This window comes from Bos grunniens, chromosome 18 (assembly GCF_055505025.1).
Source record: "Bos grunniens cultivar Pamir isolate PY7600 chromosome 18, Bosgru_T2T1.0, whole genome shotgun sequence".
Classification (NCBI taxonomy): domain Eukaryota; kingdom Metazoa; phylum Chordata; class Mammalia; order Artiodactyla; family Bovidae; genus Bos; species Bos grunniens.
The window spans coordinates 5,965,632-5,980,566 of NC_141182.1; the positions used below are offsets into that span (position 1 = coordinate 5,965,632).

General features: G+C 50.1%; 1 protein-coding gene across 8 annotated transcripts in view; it reads left to right on the plus strand.

Annotated features, from left to right (window-relative positions):
- The window catches only part of WWOX (WW domain containing oxidoreductase), a 907,382-nt gene that overhangs the window by 561,448 nt on the left and 330,999 nt on the right, over nucleotides 1-14,935 (plus strand). The window contains exon 9 of one of the 8 annotated variants that reach the window (XM_086350008.1): nucleotides 1,139-5,089. The exons of the other annotated variants lie outside the window; for them this stretch is intronic. Coding sequence (XP_086206134.1) covers nucleotides 1,139-1,447 — 309 coding nt within the window. The 3' untranslated portion in view covers nucleotides 1,448-5,089. Of the gene's footprint in view, nucleotides 1-1,138; nucleotides 5,090-14,935 lie in introns of those variants that run through there. 8 annotated transcript variants of the gene reach the window in all.

Sequence of the window (14,935 nt, forward strand, 5' to 3'; positions counted from 1 at the left end):
CTGTAGCCCACCAAGCTCCTCCGTCCATGGGATTTTCCAGGCAAGAGTACTGGAGTGGGTTGCCGTTTCCTTCTCCAGGGGATCTTCCTGACCCAGTGAAAAATCAGTGGTCACTAATAATTTCTCTTGGAGAAGGAAATGGCAACCTACTCCAGTATTCTTGCCTGGAGAATTCCATGGACGGAGGAGCCTGGTGGGCTATAGTCCATGGGGTCACAAAGAGTTGGACATGACTGAGTGATTAACACAGTACTTTCTCTACTTAAAAGATGAGTGCCCTGAGGCTCAGAGGGTCTCGCTTTCCCGGTGCCCTTGTGTGTGGTCCTGACCACCTGCCTACACTTCTCTTCTCTGTCCACCTGTCAACCTCCCCCATAGGCCACTCAGTTGGAACACACACAGTATAGTTGTGTGGCGTGGTGGAGCCATCTCCATTCCGTTAGGCTATTAGCCAATGCCACCGTTAGGGGGAAATGTCACGCATCTGATCTAAATGTACTTAGGAGAACTCTCAGGACCCAATGAATTATTATGGGGAGTTTTATGGCCCCACGGGTCACAGGCTTCGTACTAACTATATAGCTAATGAGCTCTGGACGCCATGGAGCACTTTGGATGCGTGGTGTTCCTTACACAGAAGGAGCCTTTCCCCCATTCCCATCTCAGAGGCTGTCTCAAGGCAGAGAAGAAAATGCATACATGCTTCTCCTGGACAGAGTGCTTTAGACCATGCATCCTTTACATGAAATGGAAGTCTCAGCAGAATGTTTCTACAAATCAGGTGTTGGTGGGGCAGGGGGTGGGGATAGAAACCAAAGCAAAGCCAACAAGGATCTAAACAAATCCACACGATATTCTAGGAAGGGGAAAAAAATAATCTTTTGAATGAAAATGTTTCTATTGTCGCTGATACAATTAGTTTCCCTGGCAGGTCTGAAGGAGGTGAAGTGCAGTATTGATTTTCAGATTGGTGGCTAAAGCCCCCCCATCCTGACTTCCCTGGCGCCCTGCTCACTGCTCCTACCTTCCTTCCATTTGCACTTGGGCGCCTTGCTTTCTCTGCATCCTCCCATCAGTGTTGCAGGAACCCCAGGCATTTGATCCAGTACCAAAGGGCTCTCTCTCCCGCTGCTTCCAGGTGCCTTCTAGAGAGCGAACACGAGGGTCAGCTAACAGGCTGCCTCGGCTTCCTTTGCGCCGCAGCTGTGAAGCCACGTTCTTGGAGGAAGGAAGGCGTGATGGAGGCTGTGCATCCAGGTGCCCCACAGGGAGTCCCCGTGAACTCCCGGGTGGTCGTCCCGAGGGGCGTCCGCCACGTGCAGTAGCTCTGTCACACGTGGACGTCAGCTTGCCCACTCCCCGGGGTCAGCAGCCCACACTCAGCCCCCTCAAGGCACGTTCCCCCTCCAGCTCCCGTGGTATCCTGTTCATCCAGCGAACGTCATAGCACCAGAGAAGCAGTAAAACGCGGGCCTTCCAGAGCAGCGGTCCCCGACCTTTCTGACACTGGGACCGGTTTCGTGGAAGACAGTTTCCATGGACTGGGGGTGGGGAGTGACTTCAGGATGATTCAAGTGTGCTGCACTTAGTGTGCAGTTTATTTCTGTTATTGTATCAGCTCCACCTCAGGTCATCAAGCATTAGATCCTGGAGGTTGGGGACCACTGTTCTAGAGGGAAAGGGTTTCCTTTGCTACCAGGTAATCCCTCTGCCTTTATGGAGATTTCCAGAACCTTTAAGCAACAAGTTGAGTGTTAGGAAGGGCGACTCTCACACAGCTTTATTAGGTAGTCGTCTGATACTTCCATTCAGAGCTTCAGGTTCCCACCAACTCGAGTTTTCAAAACCATGCTGAAAGGCAAGAAGCTCCTGTGAGAAAGCACCTTTATCCCCATCCCATTTGCAGTGTCCACCTCGATCTGTTAAATAGCAGCCCACCTGACACACAGAGGGCTTCCCTGGCGGCTCAGCTGGTAAAGAATCACCTGCAGTGTGGGAGACCTGGGTTCCATCCCTGTGCTAGGAAGATCCCCTGGAGGAGGGAAAGGCTACCCACTCCAGTACTCTGGCCACTATACAGTCCATGGGGTCGCAAAGAGTCGGACACCACTGAGCGACTTTCACTTCACTGAGACACAGAAGGGTCTGCCCCATCACGCCCTCGCCGCATAGAGCTAGCTAGCGCATTGGTGTGCACACAGATGTTTTCCCTGTCTGAGACTGGCAACCGCTGGCAGTTCATAACGAGGCATCGACTTGTCGGCATAGAAGACACCCCCGCAGCGTATCAGGGGAACTGCTGTATCACCCGGGGCTCCTGGAGGCACACGTGTTGGCAAAACGCATTCGTAGTCCACCTTCGCCGTGGCTGCCACGTTCTGCGTCAGTGGGGACCTTTACCTTCAGCGGTTCCTCCCGAGTGACTCTTGCCTGCTCAACAGCACGTTCGGTTCTAATTGTTCAGCCTGCCTAATCCTGACTGAAGCAGGCCGTAATATCAAGCGTGGAGGAAGGTGGAGACGGATGTAGACTAGATTTGCTCTCCTCTGAAGGAATAACTAGATTAAGACTTTCTTTTCGGAGATAAATCATCTTATGCAGGAAGGAAGAAAAAAAGAGAAAAAACAAAACTCCATAGAAAAAGACAAATGACAGCCCAAGATCCAAAAAGACAAGTGCTCCGTCATTTTGTCATAAAGCCAGAAGAGACATGACGCGGGCTGCCTGGACTTTGCACCCACACACGTGGACAGACCCCAGGCAGACCTTCTGATGCCCGGAGCTTATTTGGTGAACCGGGGATATGTGGAGGGGCCCCGTGGTTTTCAGTAACGTGTAGCGTATTTCAGAGGTTTGTGTAGACAGGAAAAAGCAAGCGGTGTGCTGCTGTGAAGATTTGGCTTCTCACACCTTCTGAACTACAGAGGATTGCGTGGGAACAGTCGGTTAATAAAAAGTTTGAAGGCACTTTCGTAATCCACAGATTCCCACTAATTTGGGAAAATTCGTGTTCTGTGACGCCGTGAGTTGGAACATACCTACGTGCACACATATGCACATGTACATTCATGCAAAGTATTTATCTTTTAAAATGTTTTTATGTTAATTGATTTATTTTTGTCTGCGCTGAGTCTTCACTGCTGCGCCTGGCTTTCTCAAGCTGTGGGGCATGGGCTTCTCGCTGCAGTGGCTTCTCTTGTTGAGGAGCACAGTCTCTGGGTGCAGAGGCTTCCACAGTTGTGGCACATGGGCTCTAGGAGCACAGGCTCAACGGTTGTGGCACACTTACTTAGTTGCCCCAAGGTTGTAGGATCCTCACGGACCAGGGATCAAACCCACGTTCCCTGCATTGGCAGGTGGACTCCCAACCACAGGACCAAGGGAAGTTCCCAAGATACGTGTTTTTCAAGAACTCTGCCATTGCTGATCAATTCATGGCCGTCCATCTTCTCTGTGATTCTCCTTGGGTCAGAATTCCCACTTTGGGGGGTTATATTTCCTGGTGCATTCATGTAACTAGAATGCCATTTAGAAGCCGCTGTTGTGTAGGTTCCCTGAATCTGCTACTTTTTCTTCCCTTCTTTCCTTCCTTCCTTCTTTCCCTTGCTTCCTCCCTCCCTTCCTCCCCTCCTCCTCTCCTTTCTTTATGTCTGTATCCTCTAAACTTTTATGATGCGGTAGAGTCAAGCCAACTGGGTTTGAATCTTGACTCTGCTTCCTAAGTGTCCTCTTGGTGGCTTAGCTCAGGCTTCTGTAACAAAGCACCATAGACTGGTGGCTTCAACAACAGCCACGAACTTCCCACAGTTTTGGAGGCTGGAATCCAAGCCCAGCATGCAGGCAGATTCACTTGCTGGCAAGGGCTCTCTCTGTGGCTTGCAGACGGCTGCCTTCTCTCTGTGTCATTGTGTGATGGTGAGAGAGAGCTCTGGTTTCTCTGTCTCTTCCAGAAGGATGCTAATCCCACTGTGAGGGCTCCACCTTTATGACCTCCTCTAAACCCAATCACTCCCCTGAGGCCCCACCTCTGAATACCATCACATTGTGGGGTTAGGACTTCAGTATATGAATTTGGGGAGGACACAAACATCAGTCTGAAAAGAATCAGTCAGGTGACATAAGCTTTTATGTGGTCTCCTTTGACTTGTTAGGATAATGACTTACCTTGTTTTGCAGAATGCATAGGCCTTTTAAAGCATAGTGATTTAAAGAAGCCTATAAAGAATTTATGCAGTAATGACTGAACAAATAGTAGTTGTTACAACAGCATCAAAGCCATCATTTCCACTGGTAGACAGTCAGGTCCTTGTGAAAGGGACTGGTCTCATCCTCTTTGAACCCCAGGCCACCAGCCAGCGCAGGGCCCAGCATGCAGTGGCGTCAGTGCTTGGCAACGTAGATGGAGCAGGATGTCCTGACTTGGAAGCACGGCTGCCCGTCTCCCGGGGAGGGCTGTCTGGTTAATACCTCACTGTGGAGGGGGGACGTCACTGTTCAGCCCCATCTCTTGGTGCTTCTGGTTACGAGACCCTCCCGTTGACATGGATTCAGAATGACAGGTTTTATGTTTTCTTATAATCTTATGTTTTCTTGTAATCTCAACTTCTTAAAAAAAATATGTTAAAAAGGAAAAGAAAAAAAAAAAATTCTTATCCAAAGGCACTAATCAGAGTCAGTGCTAGCTAACAGGTCTCAGAATGAAACAAAACCTTCCTGTGTAGTTTATCTCAATCATAAGATAGGAGAAAATACCATCATTCCGTATGGTTTTTCTTAAAGGCATCTATTTTTTTTAAAGATTTTGACTCACCATTGAATTTGCCTTTAGAAATGGAGGGGAAAAAAATCAAATGTAAGAGTATTACTATGAATTTCAGAGAGAAACACAATTAGGGAATCTACCACAGAGGGTACATTGATGCTAGTCTATTATTTCCATCATGTCACAGGAAAGCACCGAGATGTTGGTGAGTTTTTTGCCATTGATTTGTGTTTTTGTTTGGGTTTGGTTACAATTTGTGTATATATCTTTTGTTCTCTATAATCGGTTTTTTGAATAAAATATTCAATTACTCACATTTACCTTTAATATCGCCTCTGACTTTTGCTATTTTGCCGTCATAGATTGATCTTCTCCACAAGTATTTCAGGTCCTAAATACTTTCCATGGAATTTTTTTCTCCTGTTCTTTCCCCTTCTATTTTCTTCCCCCCTAAGCTGTACAAATGCAGCCCTTTTAAGGGCGCTTAGACTTTTAAGTCTGAGAATCAGCCTCTGTGCATTTCCTCATCCCACTCAGGTGTTTGATTAATAACATTTTTATAAGGTGGTGACCGGAATGGAGTGTGATGCTCCAGGCGAGTTTCGCCGGAGTCCAGGATGATCCGTTCTCATTTCTGGGGACACTCACTTTGTCCCGGTTAAAAGAGACATGACTGAGCCCACGTAGCCATGCGTGCCCGGCTGTACTGCGTGTGTGTGAGTGGGATTGGGGCGGGGGGGGGGTACTTGTGCAAACGCGGGCGTCTGTCGTGCTCCCAAGGTCTCATCAACAACTGCAGAAGCCTCCTCGGAGATCAATCACATCCCCTTGGCGGGTGCTCTCTGAGACTTGTTGCGCTCTCTGTGTCGCCGTTAATTCCATTTGTCATATGTCAGAGCGGAGTGAGTGAGGCTCACTCAGGCCCGGCGCATTGTACATTTTTCCTTCCTTCCTTAGTCACCACCTTTGCTAATTTCAGGCGGTCAGCACATTTGGCAGGTTTGCAGCCGCTCGCCTGAGCGAGCCATTAATCTCGATTAGGAGAGGTAGCGGCTCCCCCCTCCCCTCCCGGAGGTGGCCCTGCCCCCTCCAGCCTGCATCTTGTCACATCTCCCTGGCTTTAGACACCCCCCATCCCACCACACCCCACAAAGGTTTTCTTTTGTCTTCTGGGTTGAAGATCTGCCCTGAAGAACACAGCCCTTGTACGCAGGCTTCAGCTGTCTGTGCCCAGCAAAGTGCCATCAGAGAAATCAAGAACTCGGCTGGACCCTCCCCGGCAGCCAGGGCCAGTCACCCCGAAGGCACCTCGCCATTTCTCCTGGAGAGCTTCAGCAACGACATGCCTTTCCTTCGCGTGTCTTTCAGGCAATCATTTCTCTCCTTTCTGGAGTTGGATCTCCCCTATCTCTCTTTTTCCTTTTTTTAATCCTCCTGTGGAAATCTCTCTCTTTTCCTAAAAAATCTTCAATCATTTTCCACTTGAACTTGAAGGAGCTATGTTCGAAAAATTGGTATGTATTGTCCCCCTGTACTTCAGATCTCCTGTGTCCTGCCGTAACATAAAATGGCAAGATGTGGTGACTTTTCTTGGAAAAAGAAAAAAAAAAATTTTTAATTAAGCCTCTACTCCAGAATGTTGGACTCTCACAGTATGCACCAAGCAGAAGGGGTGGCAGCCTTGGTTTGGAGTAAAAAGCACCTGTGCTCTTTGCTAACACGCGTGGTCCGGAGGTGTTCCATGGGCTGTGCTGTGTTCTATGGAATCACACACCACAAACCTGGAGGAAACCAGAGAAGACATCTAGGTTAGGGTTTCCAAATCAGATATTTCGGGGGAAATTTTTCTGCTTTGATATAACACCTAATGTAGCTGGTTAGTATATAAGGCATCACAGCCAAGGTCCCCTGGTTGAAGTTGGGGAATGTGGACAATGAGCTTGGACTTGACCTCTCGTTTGCCCTGGCAGTTAGGCCCTTGAGGCCCCCAGCGGCCCTCCAGCGTGTGGTTTCTGCCCTGATTGTCTTCATCCCTTTCAGTTCCCCCAGCCCTGCCCCAGTGTCCCGGGAGGCTGACCTCAGCGGCCTGTGCTGACCTCATCCTCAGGCCAGATCTCGAGATGCTGTGCACCAGTAGGAATGCAGACAAAGCAAGGCGCGGCTGTTCGGTCCCCAGGCTCACTCCCTGCAGGGCGTGTGGGGGCCTCCTGCCTCCAGTTTCAGCTGGCAGGGCTAGGGCGCTCTTCCTACTGTTACTAAACCCAGGACGCTGCTCGAAATCTCACCGGTTCCTGTGATCTGACACCTGCCTTTGCCAAGAGCACTTTTATCAAGCGCTCCTCAGATGACCACTTGGAGTGTGCCTCTGTGCCCCTGAAGGACCCCAACCCATAGAGATGGTCTGAGATCTCAAATCAGGACCCCTTCCTTGTCTAGTGCATCAGCTTCCATCCGAAACACCCATCTCTGGGGGCGGGAGAGGCGCTGAGAGAAGACTTCCGCTGAGTTCTGGCCCCGTCTTTTCCCCCGGGCTTGCATCCTCCCTGTCCTTCCTGTTTTTTTTTTTTTTAAAGAAATCTGGAAAAGGAGCTAAAGAGCTCCATGTGCAACTGTCAGTCCGAGGCCAAGGGCAGTTGCCGGCCGCCCTGACTGCCTGTGTTAAATGACCCTCGTCTGCTGCGTGGCCGCCTACAAGTCCGCATGCATGTCTGGCTCGGTCAGGGCCCGCGCGTCACCTTGAGAATGACTTTGAAGGTCCCTTCAGGGTCCGGAGGCCCCCGCCCCAGCCCACACCCTGGCCCCGCTCTTTCCCAGATGTTCCTAGGTCCCCTGGGTGACCTCGTGCGTCGTTCCTGGGATGTTACTCCATCATCCTTGACCCATACAGCTCGGGGTCTCAGCTGGAACCGGGCAGAAACATCCACGCATCTGTTCTGCCTCTCCCAAGTAGAGTCCCCCAGGCTTTAGTGGAAATACTCCCCGAGGTAAAAGCAGAAGCCAGCATTTGTTGCTGTAGTGAAATCCTGAACTTGACCCCTTCTGATAAAAACCTTGGATATAGAGTTGATGTAAAACAGGGGACACTGGCCGGGTCCAAGAAGCAGAAGAAAGAGGCACCCTCTTTTCCGACTCCGAGATCCCTAAGAAATCAAGCTATACCAAGGCTCACGTTGTCTCTCCTGATATCCCACGGCCTCCACGTGTAAGTTCATTGGCAGTCCTGGTGTGTGCTTCAGTATTTGTGCTTTTAATGGATACTGCAAGTGTGTTTAATGTGAAAATAGAAATGGAGGGCTCTTAAAAGAGCTTACTCAAAATCCTGCCAATTACTAAAGTCTACCAGACAAAAAGGAGCCACTTTTTTTTTTTTTTTTTTATAAAAGGGAAAAAAATGTTTCTACAAAAGCCTGGCCCTTTGTCTTTAAAAATATTCATCTCTTGGGTACTGAATTATAATAGTAAATACAGATGTAGCTATGTCCCGTTAAAAGCACAGCCAAAATGTAGTACAAATGTTCGGGGCACTGGTATGTCACTTTAAATTGTAAAGTGTCACCTAAAACCATCGAGTTGCTGGGGAGAAATTGGTATTGGCTCTGAGTCTGCAGCTCGCTGTTCTTTGGGTTCCCAAGAAGGTAACATTTGAGGCAAAAGTCACCCAGTGCCAATGTGCCCGTCTGCGTCAATCTGTTTTAACTTCCAAAATTTTTCATTCCCTGGTTACAAACATTTGAGGATAAGAAACAGCCAAGATGCCACTGCAAGTCCTGCAATAGGTTATTGTCAGCCAGAAACTGGCTAGCAAACAGCCTGGACCCAAGACACTGGTCCAAACCAGTTCTGAGCAACTTGGGGGTCTGACCCAACCTCTCTGATGCCAGCGTGGAGTAACTCTGGGGAAATGGCAAAGGTCAAATCGTTCAGAGTCCTCTGCGGCCCCTAGTGGAGCTAAAGGGGCTGTTTATACCTTTTTCCCATTGCCGGTTTTTCTTAAATATTAGCTCTGTTTCATTTCTTTCTTCCTTCTTTTTCAATTCTGATTTGCAAAGAATAGGGAAGCTTAGCCAAACTGCAATTTCAAAGTATTGCCTCTTAAGCCCAGGCCAAGTGTGGAGACTTGATAGAATTCTGATTAATGCATCTTATTACATTAATTTTCAGAGGAACCCACAGGCATTTCTCCTCCTCCGAGCGCGGCCTGGCCTGCCAGAAGCATTTGTCCACTTAAAGAGCTAATATCTTCAGCTCCCAACGACCATAAAACTGAAAACCTATCGGAAGAGTTGGCTTCTTTAGATGTGCGTTCGGCCCAGTGCAAAATAGATACAGAACTTGGCTGAACTTTGCTTCAAATTTGCCAATCAAAACTCCCAAGCCCACGCCAAGTTGGCCATGAAACCTCGTGCTCGGAGCCAGTGCTAATTATGTCAACAAAGAAGCTCAAACGCAGCCCCGTTAAGTCCCGCACCCCGTGGGCGTCAGGGCGGCGGCGCCAGAGTGCAGGCACGCGGGCCCTGCTCAGACCGGCTCCGTCTTCTCCCGGCTTCCTCCTGCAACCCCCAGGAACACCTCAGGCCCCAGCCACCCCTCTCATCATTGACAGTCTTCCTTAGAAATGAGAGACCATCTCACTGGGTGTTCCGGGGAGCCGACTCAGAGGGGAGATTTCCCGTGTGGGAGTTTTCTTAGGGTCAACACCTGTAGGTAAGATGAAGCTGGCAGAGAGGCTGAGCTGAGATGCAGCCAGCAGAGGGTCCCAGCCGACCTTGCAGGGGCCTATGGAGCCAAAAGGGCCCATCGGTGTGTCAGCACCACCGCTCGGGCCAGTGTGGACAGGCCTTCATGCCCCCGCCTGCCTGGACTCAGCATCTCATGGACCGTCCCGGGAAGGCTGTGGCCTTGCCCAAGGAAGGACGTGCTCCTCTGCATTCGGTGCACCTGGAGGCCTGGACACCTGGAGGTCACAGGCCTCCCTTCCAGCCTGGGCATATCCCGGCTCCTCCCCTCCCTCACCATCGCAGCCCCCAGCACGAAACCCTCCCCTGTGAGTCAGGCTTGTCATGAGCTGTGCTGCAGCCCTTGTTCATCCGAGCCTTGGCGTATGGTAGAAAGCCCTGGAACCAGGCAGACCTGGATTTCAGTGTTATCTCTGCCATTACTGCTAGCTTTCCAGTGGGGGTAGTAAGGTGTCAGAGGTCAAACCAGTCAACCCTAAAGGAAATCAACCCTGAATATTCATTGGAAGGACTGATGCTGAAGCTCCAATACTTTGGCCATCTGATGTGAAGACCCAAATCACTAGAAAAGACCCTGATGCTGGGAAAGATTGAAGGCAGGAGGAGAAGGGTGCGAACAGAGGATAAGATGGCTGCATGGCATCCCTGACTCAGTGGACATGAACTTGAGCAAACTCTGGAAGATAGTGGAGGACAGGGAAGCCTGGCGTGCTGCAGTCCATGAGGTAACAAAGAGCTGAACACAACTTAGCAGCTGAACAACAACAACAAAAGGTGTCAATGAGGCAGAAACAAAATAATGCAAGTCAGGCCTTTTTCTTGTGGTTTATCTTGTCCTGTAGCCTGCATCGTTGCTGTGACCATTCTGAGTACCTGCAGCAGACCTGGCACCCTAGCGGGCTCTCTGGATGCAGAGAACCCGTCCCTGCTGGCAGCAAGCATCGGGGAAGCCGCTTAAGCCTATGTGCCGACACTGAACAAGAACAGTGATGATCACCTATCATTTTAATGTCAGAAATCCAAGTGTGCAGTGCGGGATCGCCCTTGCCCACCCGCAACCCGAAGCTCTGGACATGTTCTCCTCTGCCCGCCCTTGACCAGTGGGAGTAGCCCATCTGTGTGCAGGAGACAACGATGGAATCTCAGAAGACCCAAGGGTATTGTCTGGGGACATCGTGGTACTCCTCGATCACTTCACCATCCTTTAAAAAAACTCAAGCCATTGAGAAATTCTACCCAGAAGATTCCAGGCCCCATTCCTATTAGTAAAGTTGATAGTCGACTGCCAAGAAAACCTAGGCAGTTCTTGGGGTCAATAGGGCAGGATGACTGCACACCGCCTTCCTAACCCTAAAATATGCCGAGAACTCCAGTGAAAATAAAAACCCTGGGCCTTTGCTCAGGAAGGGGCCTCTTGGTTAAGTACAAAGCATATCCCTTATGTGAGTTTCCTCCTGCTACCATCACAAGCTAGGTGGCTTAGACAGGAATTGCTGTCTCACCGTTTAGGAGGCCAGAAACCCCAAATCAAAGTACTGGCAGGGTCTGTCTTGTTTTTTTTCTTCCCTGAGACTCAGAATCTGTTCCAGGCCTCTCTCTCAGCTCCTGGTGGTCGCTGGCATTCCTAGGCTTCACATCGCTTCAGTCGTGGCCACTTCCTTGCCTGACCTTCATCTCTCTGACCCTATATGTCCTTTTCCATCTCTTAAAAGGGCACCACCAGTCATTGGAGCTAGGAGTCACCTTTAGCCAGTATAAAGTCATCTTGATCTTTATCTTAACTCCACCCGCAAAGACTCTGTTTCCAAATAAAGTCACATTCTGAGCTTTGTAATGAGCGTGAATCTGGAAGGGCACTGTTCAGCTCCCCCCACCATGCCCTACAGCTTTCTGGGTCATTCCTCTTGGCCTGTTTGGCCGTATGCATCTTTTATGAGTCAGGAGCTGTGGTTTAACCTCTACCCGCCCTTCCCTCATGGTGAGCTTCCTCTGTACCTAATGAGCAGAAGAATAAAAGAAGGAAACTGAGGCCCAGAAGTGCAGACTGACTTGGGTCACACGGCTCGTCACGGGGGAGGCTGAGCTGGAAACCAGCCTCACCAGCCGCGTCCCGCCTCCCACGCCCCCTCCCTGCCCCTGCCCACCCGTGGTGTCTCCTTTTGAAAATCCCAAGGCAAATAAAGCAAACCAGTGGCAGGATTGTGAAACGCTGTGATGCTTGCCTTTGCCCCTGGTCTCATCTTAACAGCAACCAGAATGTTTACAAGGCTCAGTTATTCATTTTCCAGCACTGTCCCAGGGCCAAGGTCAGGTGACTAGCGGTATTCCTGCACCCGTGCATTATTTCGTTTGTAGGGTTTAAAGTTGCCTTTGGGAAGCGCCAAGGTGTGTTTCGTATTTCACAGACAAGGAACCGAGGCCTGGGGGAAAGTGGAATTCCATGGCTCACTAAACACCAGCTAAGACTCAGGCTTCTGAGTCCAACACATATCATTCCCATCCCCAGCTAGAATTTTAAATACTTTTTCTAATTAAAACATTATTAATTTTATCTGGCTGGGTCTGGTCTTTGGCACCCAGGATATTTGCCGCAGCGTGTGGGTTCTGTGTCCCGGCACACAGGCTCAGTAATTGTAACATGCAGGCTTAGTTGCCCTGTGGCATATGGGATCATCCTTCCCCGACCAGGAATCAAACCCGCGTCCCCTGCATTTGAAAGGAGATTCTTAGCCTCTCGACCCACCAGCGAAGTCCCTAGAACTTTAAATATTTAAGAAATGAAGACTTCAGAGTCTAGGCACATGCCAGAACCCAGAAGCACAGATTTGCTATCTGCGGCAGAGTGCTTTGCATCCTTCCATGGCTTTGCCTTCCAGAGTCACACTGCAGGGCTAAAGCTTTTTATAGGACAGCGTCCCTGTTGAACAGACACTTAGCATATTTAAGTTGGGATCCAGGGGAACCAGAGTGTTGGGGGAGATACCTAACGAAGGCTGTTTTCTCTTCAAGGATGCAGTAAAATTGAAAAGTAATCCCTCAAGGGCAGCCACTTGTAAATTAGGAAAGAAGGGGAAAAAAAAAGTCCCATAAAGACACATCACAAGGGGGTTTGACTAAGCAGAGGAACTGGAAAAAGAGAAAAGGAGGCTTGCACGTTGCTTGTAAATTGGTGAATAAATTCTGTTAAGGAAAGATTGGATTCACATTCAACGTGGGAAACAGGGAAAGGCCTTTTCTTGCACGCTGAGAAGTTTGAATACACTTTCAGGAGCTCTTCGTTATCTCAAATTAAATCTTAAATTGGGCTTGTGGTTCTCTGTGAATTAATACTCCGGCCTCTCAGCCCTGCTGCCGAGGTCATTCAAATCTAATGGTGGAAATGGTCGCAGGGTCAGCCCTTGGTCGGCGTTGTATAGAAGTGCCTTAATGATGCCCCAGACGTTTGCATTCTGCGGCCGGGTGGCTGGGCGGCGGGCACTGGGGCGGGGGAGGGCTCAGCAATCGCAGTATCGTACAGGCAGCCCGTGTGAATGAGGAAGTACAGATCTCGGGCCATCCCACCATTCAGCATTGAAGCAGAGGGCCGGTGCTTTCTGAAACAGGAAGATGTAAGGGAAGCCACCCTCACCTGCATGTTAGCCATGGTGACCCACGTCTCAGGATGCCACAAAGGTGAGGGTCACCGATCCACGTGATCACATACATCAATCCAGAGACAGTCGGTTCTCTGGACAGATGTGGAAGAAAGGCTTCTCCTGAGGCATAAACAGACCTTGTTTGGTAAAAACAGCCCTGGCCCCTGATGTCAGGGAGTTTGCATAAATATGTGCATATATTCCTGCAGATGTGTGCATTTCAGCCCAGCCGAGTGTGCACTGGTGTGAAATACACAGCGATACCTACTTCTCAGTGGATTCCTTGACTTCGCTATTTCTCTCTGCCCTGGTCTTTTTTTCTCCCTTAACTGGGATTGTCAAGCGCTCATGATCCTCCCAACTTGCTCATTGGTAAAATGGAAATAATAATAGGGCCCACTTGAGAAGGCCGGTGGATTAGAACAATTAATAAAAGACGGCCGGCACACAGTGCAGTTTCAGAATCCACTGGGGCTTGGCCTGCCGTGGAGGTTGCACCATGTCTGTTGGTAGTACCTAGGTGTCTAATCATGTGCGGCACATAGTAGGACCTTAACAAATGCAATGTGTTGTTATACATTACGTTGCTATATATAATCGGAAGAGAAATTGTTTTTTGGCATGTCACTTCCTTCTGTGCAAAATTCCTCCATTTTACAGATGGTGGCAGGGGGACCCGAGAGCTCCCGTTAAATACCTTTGTCAGGAGATTTGACCCCACGGCTGTTCTTTCAGGACCCCAGTCTGCCTCTCTGTGGGGCTTTAGCAGATCCATCTGCAAGACACATCAGCATCATTGAAAATGGTAAAGGATGACCAGAATGGCTGATCTGCCGAAACAGTGAGCGCTGACACCAGTCAAGTGCTGCTGGGACGCCATACTCTGCAAAGAGCTTTACAGAGTTACATCAGAACGGCCTTCGGGAGGGCAGTGTGTTGGGCAAGCCCGCTTTACAGATGAGTGTAGTAAAGGTTGAAGGTATAGAGTCACTGAGAAGGTGGTGGAGCTGAGGTCTGGGTGACTCCAGGACCAGGGGTGTAATTTCCGAGACCCACCCCTGTCCTTCACATTAGCCTCCCAACCCCACTCTGGCTCCGTTTTCTGGCAGGGAGACTCTAGGATTTGAAAGGACCTGAAAGATGAGGTCCCGGAGAACAGGTAGAAACCACGTCCACCAGCCTGTGGTATTGTTTCAGGACGGGAGCCTGGCTCACCCTGCTTCCCTGGGAAGGAAGGGCTTCTGGACGGATTTGTCTGCCAGCGCGGGGTGGGCTGGCTGACACGGTGCTGACAGAGGGGCAGTGGAAATCGTCAGGGCACGGAGGGGAATTAGGTCCTGCGAGTCCATAGGTGCAAACTGTGGCAGGCGTTGGCGACCGGGAGCCCTGGTGTCTCTATTAAATCCTCAGGCCGTGAGGCCTCAATGACACCCCTGCCAACCACACAGGACACAGCCAGTGACAACGAAAGAGGCTGCTGGCTAATCTCATCTGAGTGCCCCTCTGAGGTCCTGGGGACACCAAGGCTTCTGCTCCCTGTCGCAGCGGCAAAGATGATGGCAAGAGAGCCGTCCCCAGAGAGGACAGTGTGGATCCAGAGGCAAGGTCAGGGCCAGGGCGCAGAAGCGGAAGTCGTCCCTGTGTGTCAAGGAAGCCAGGGCTGAGAAGGAAGGGGGAGTTAGGCGGACATCAGGGCCTCACCTGCCATGGACAGACTTCTGACGTCGTCACCATCACTGTGACTGGTAACTGCAGCTCACAGGGTGTCTGTGATGCTCCCAGCGTGACATTTATCCTTGCTT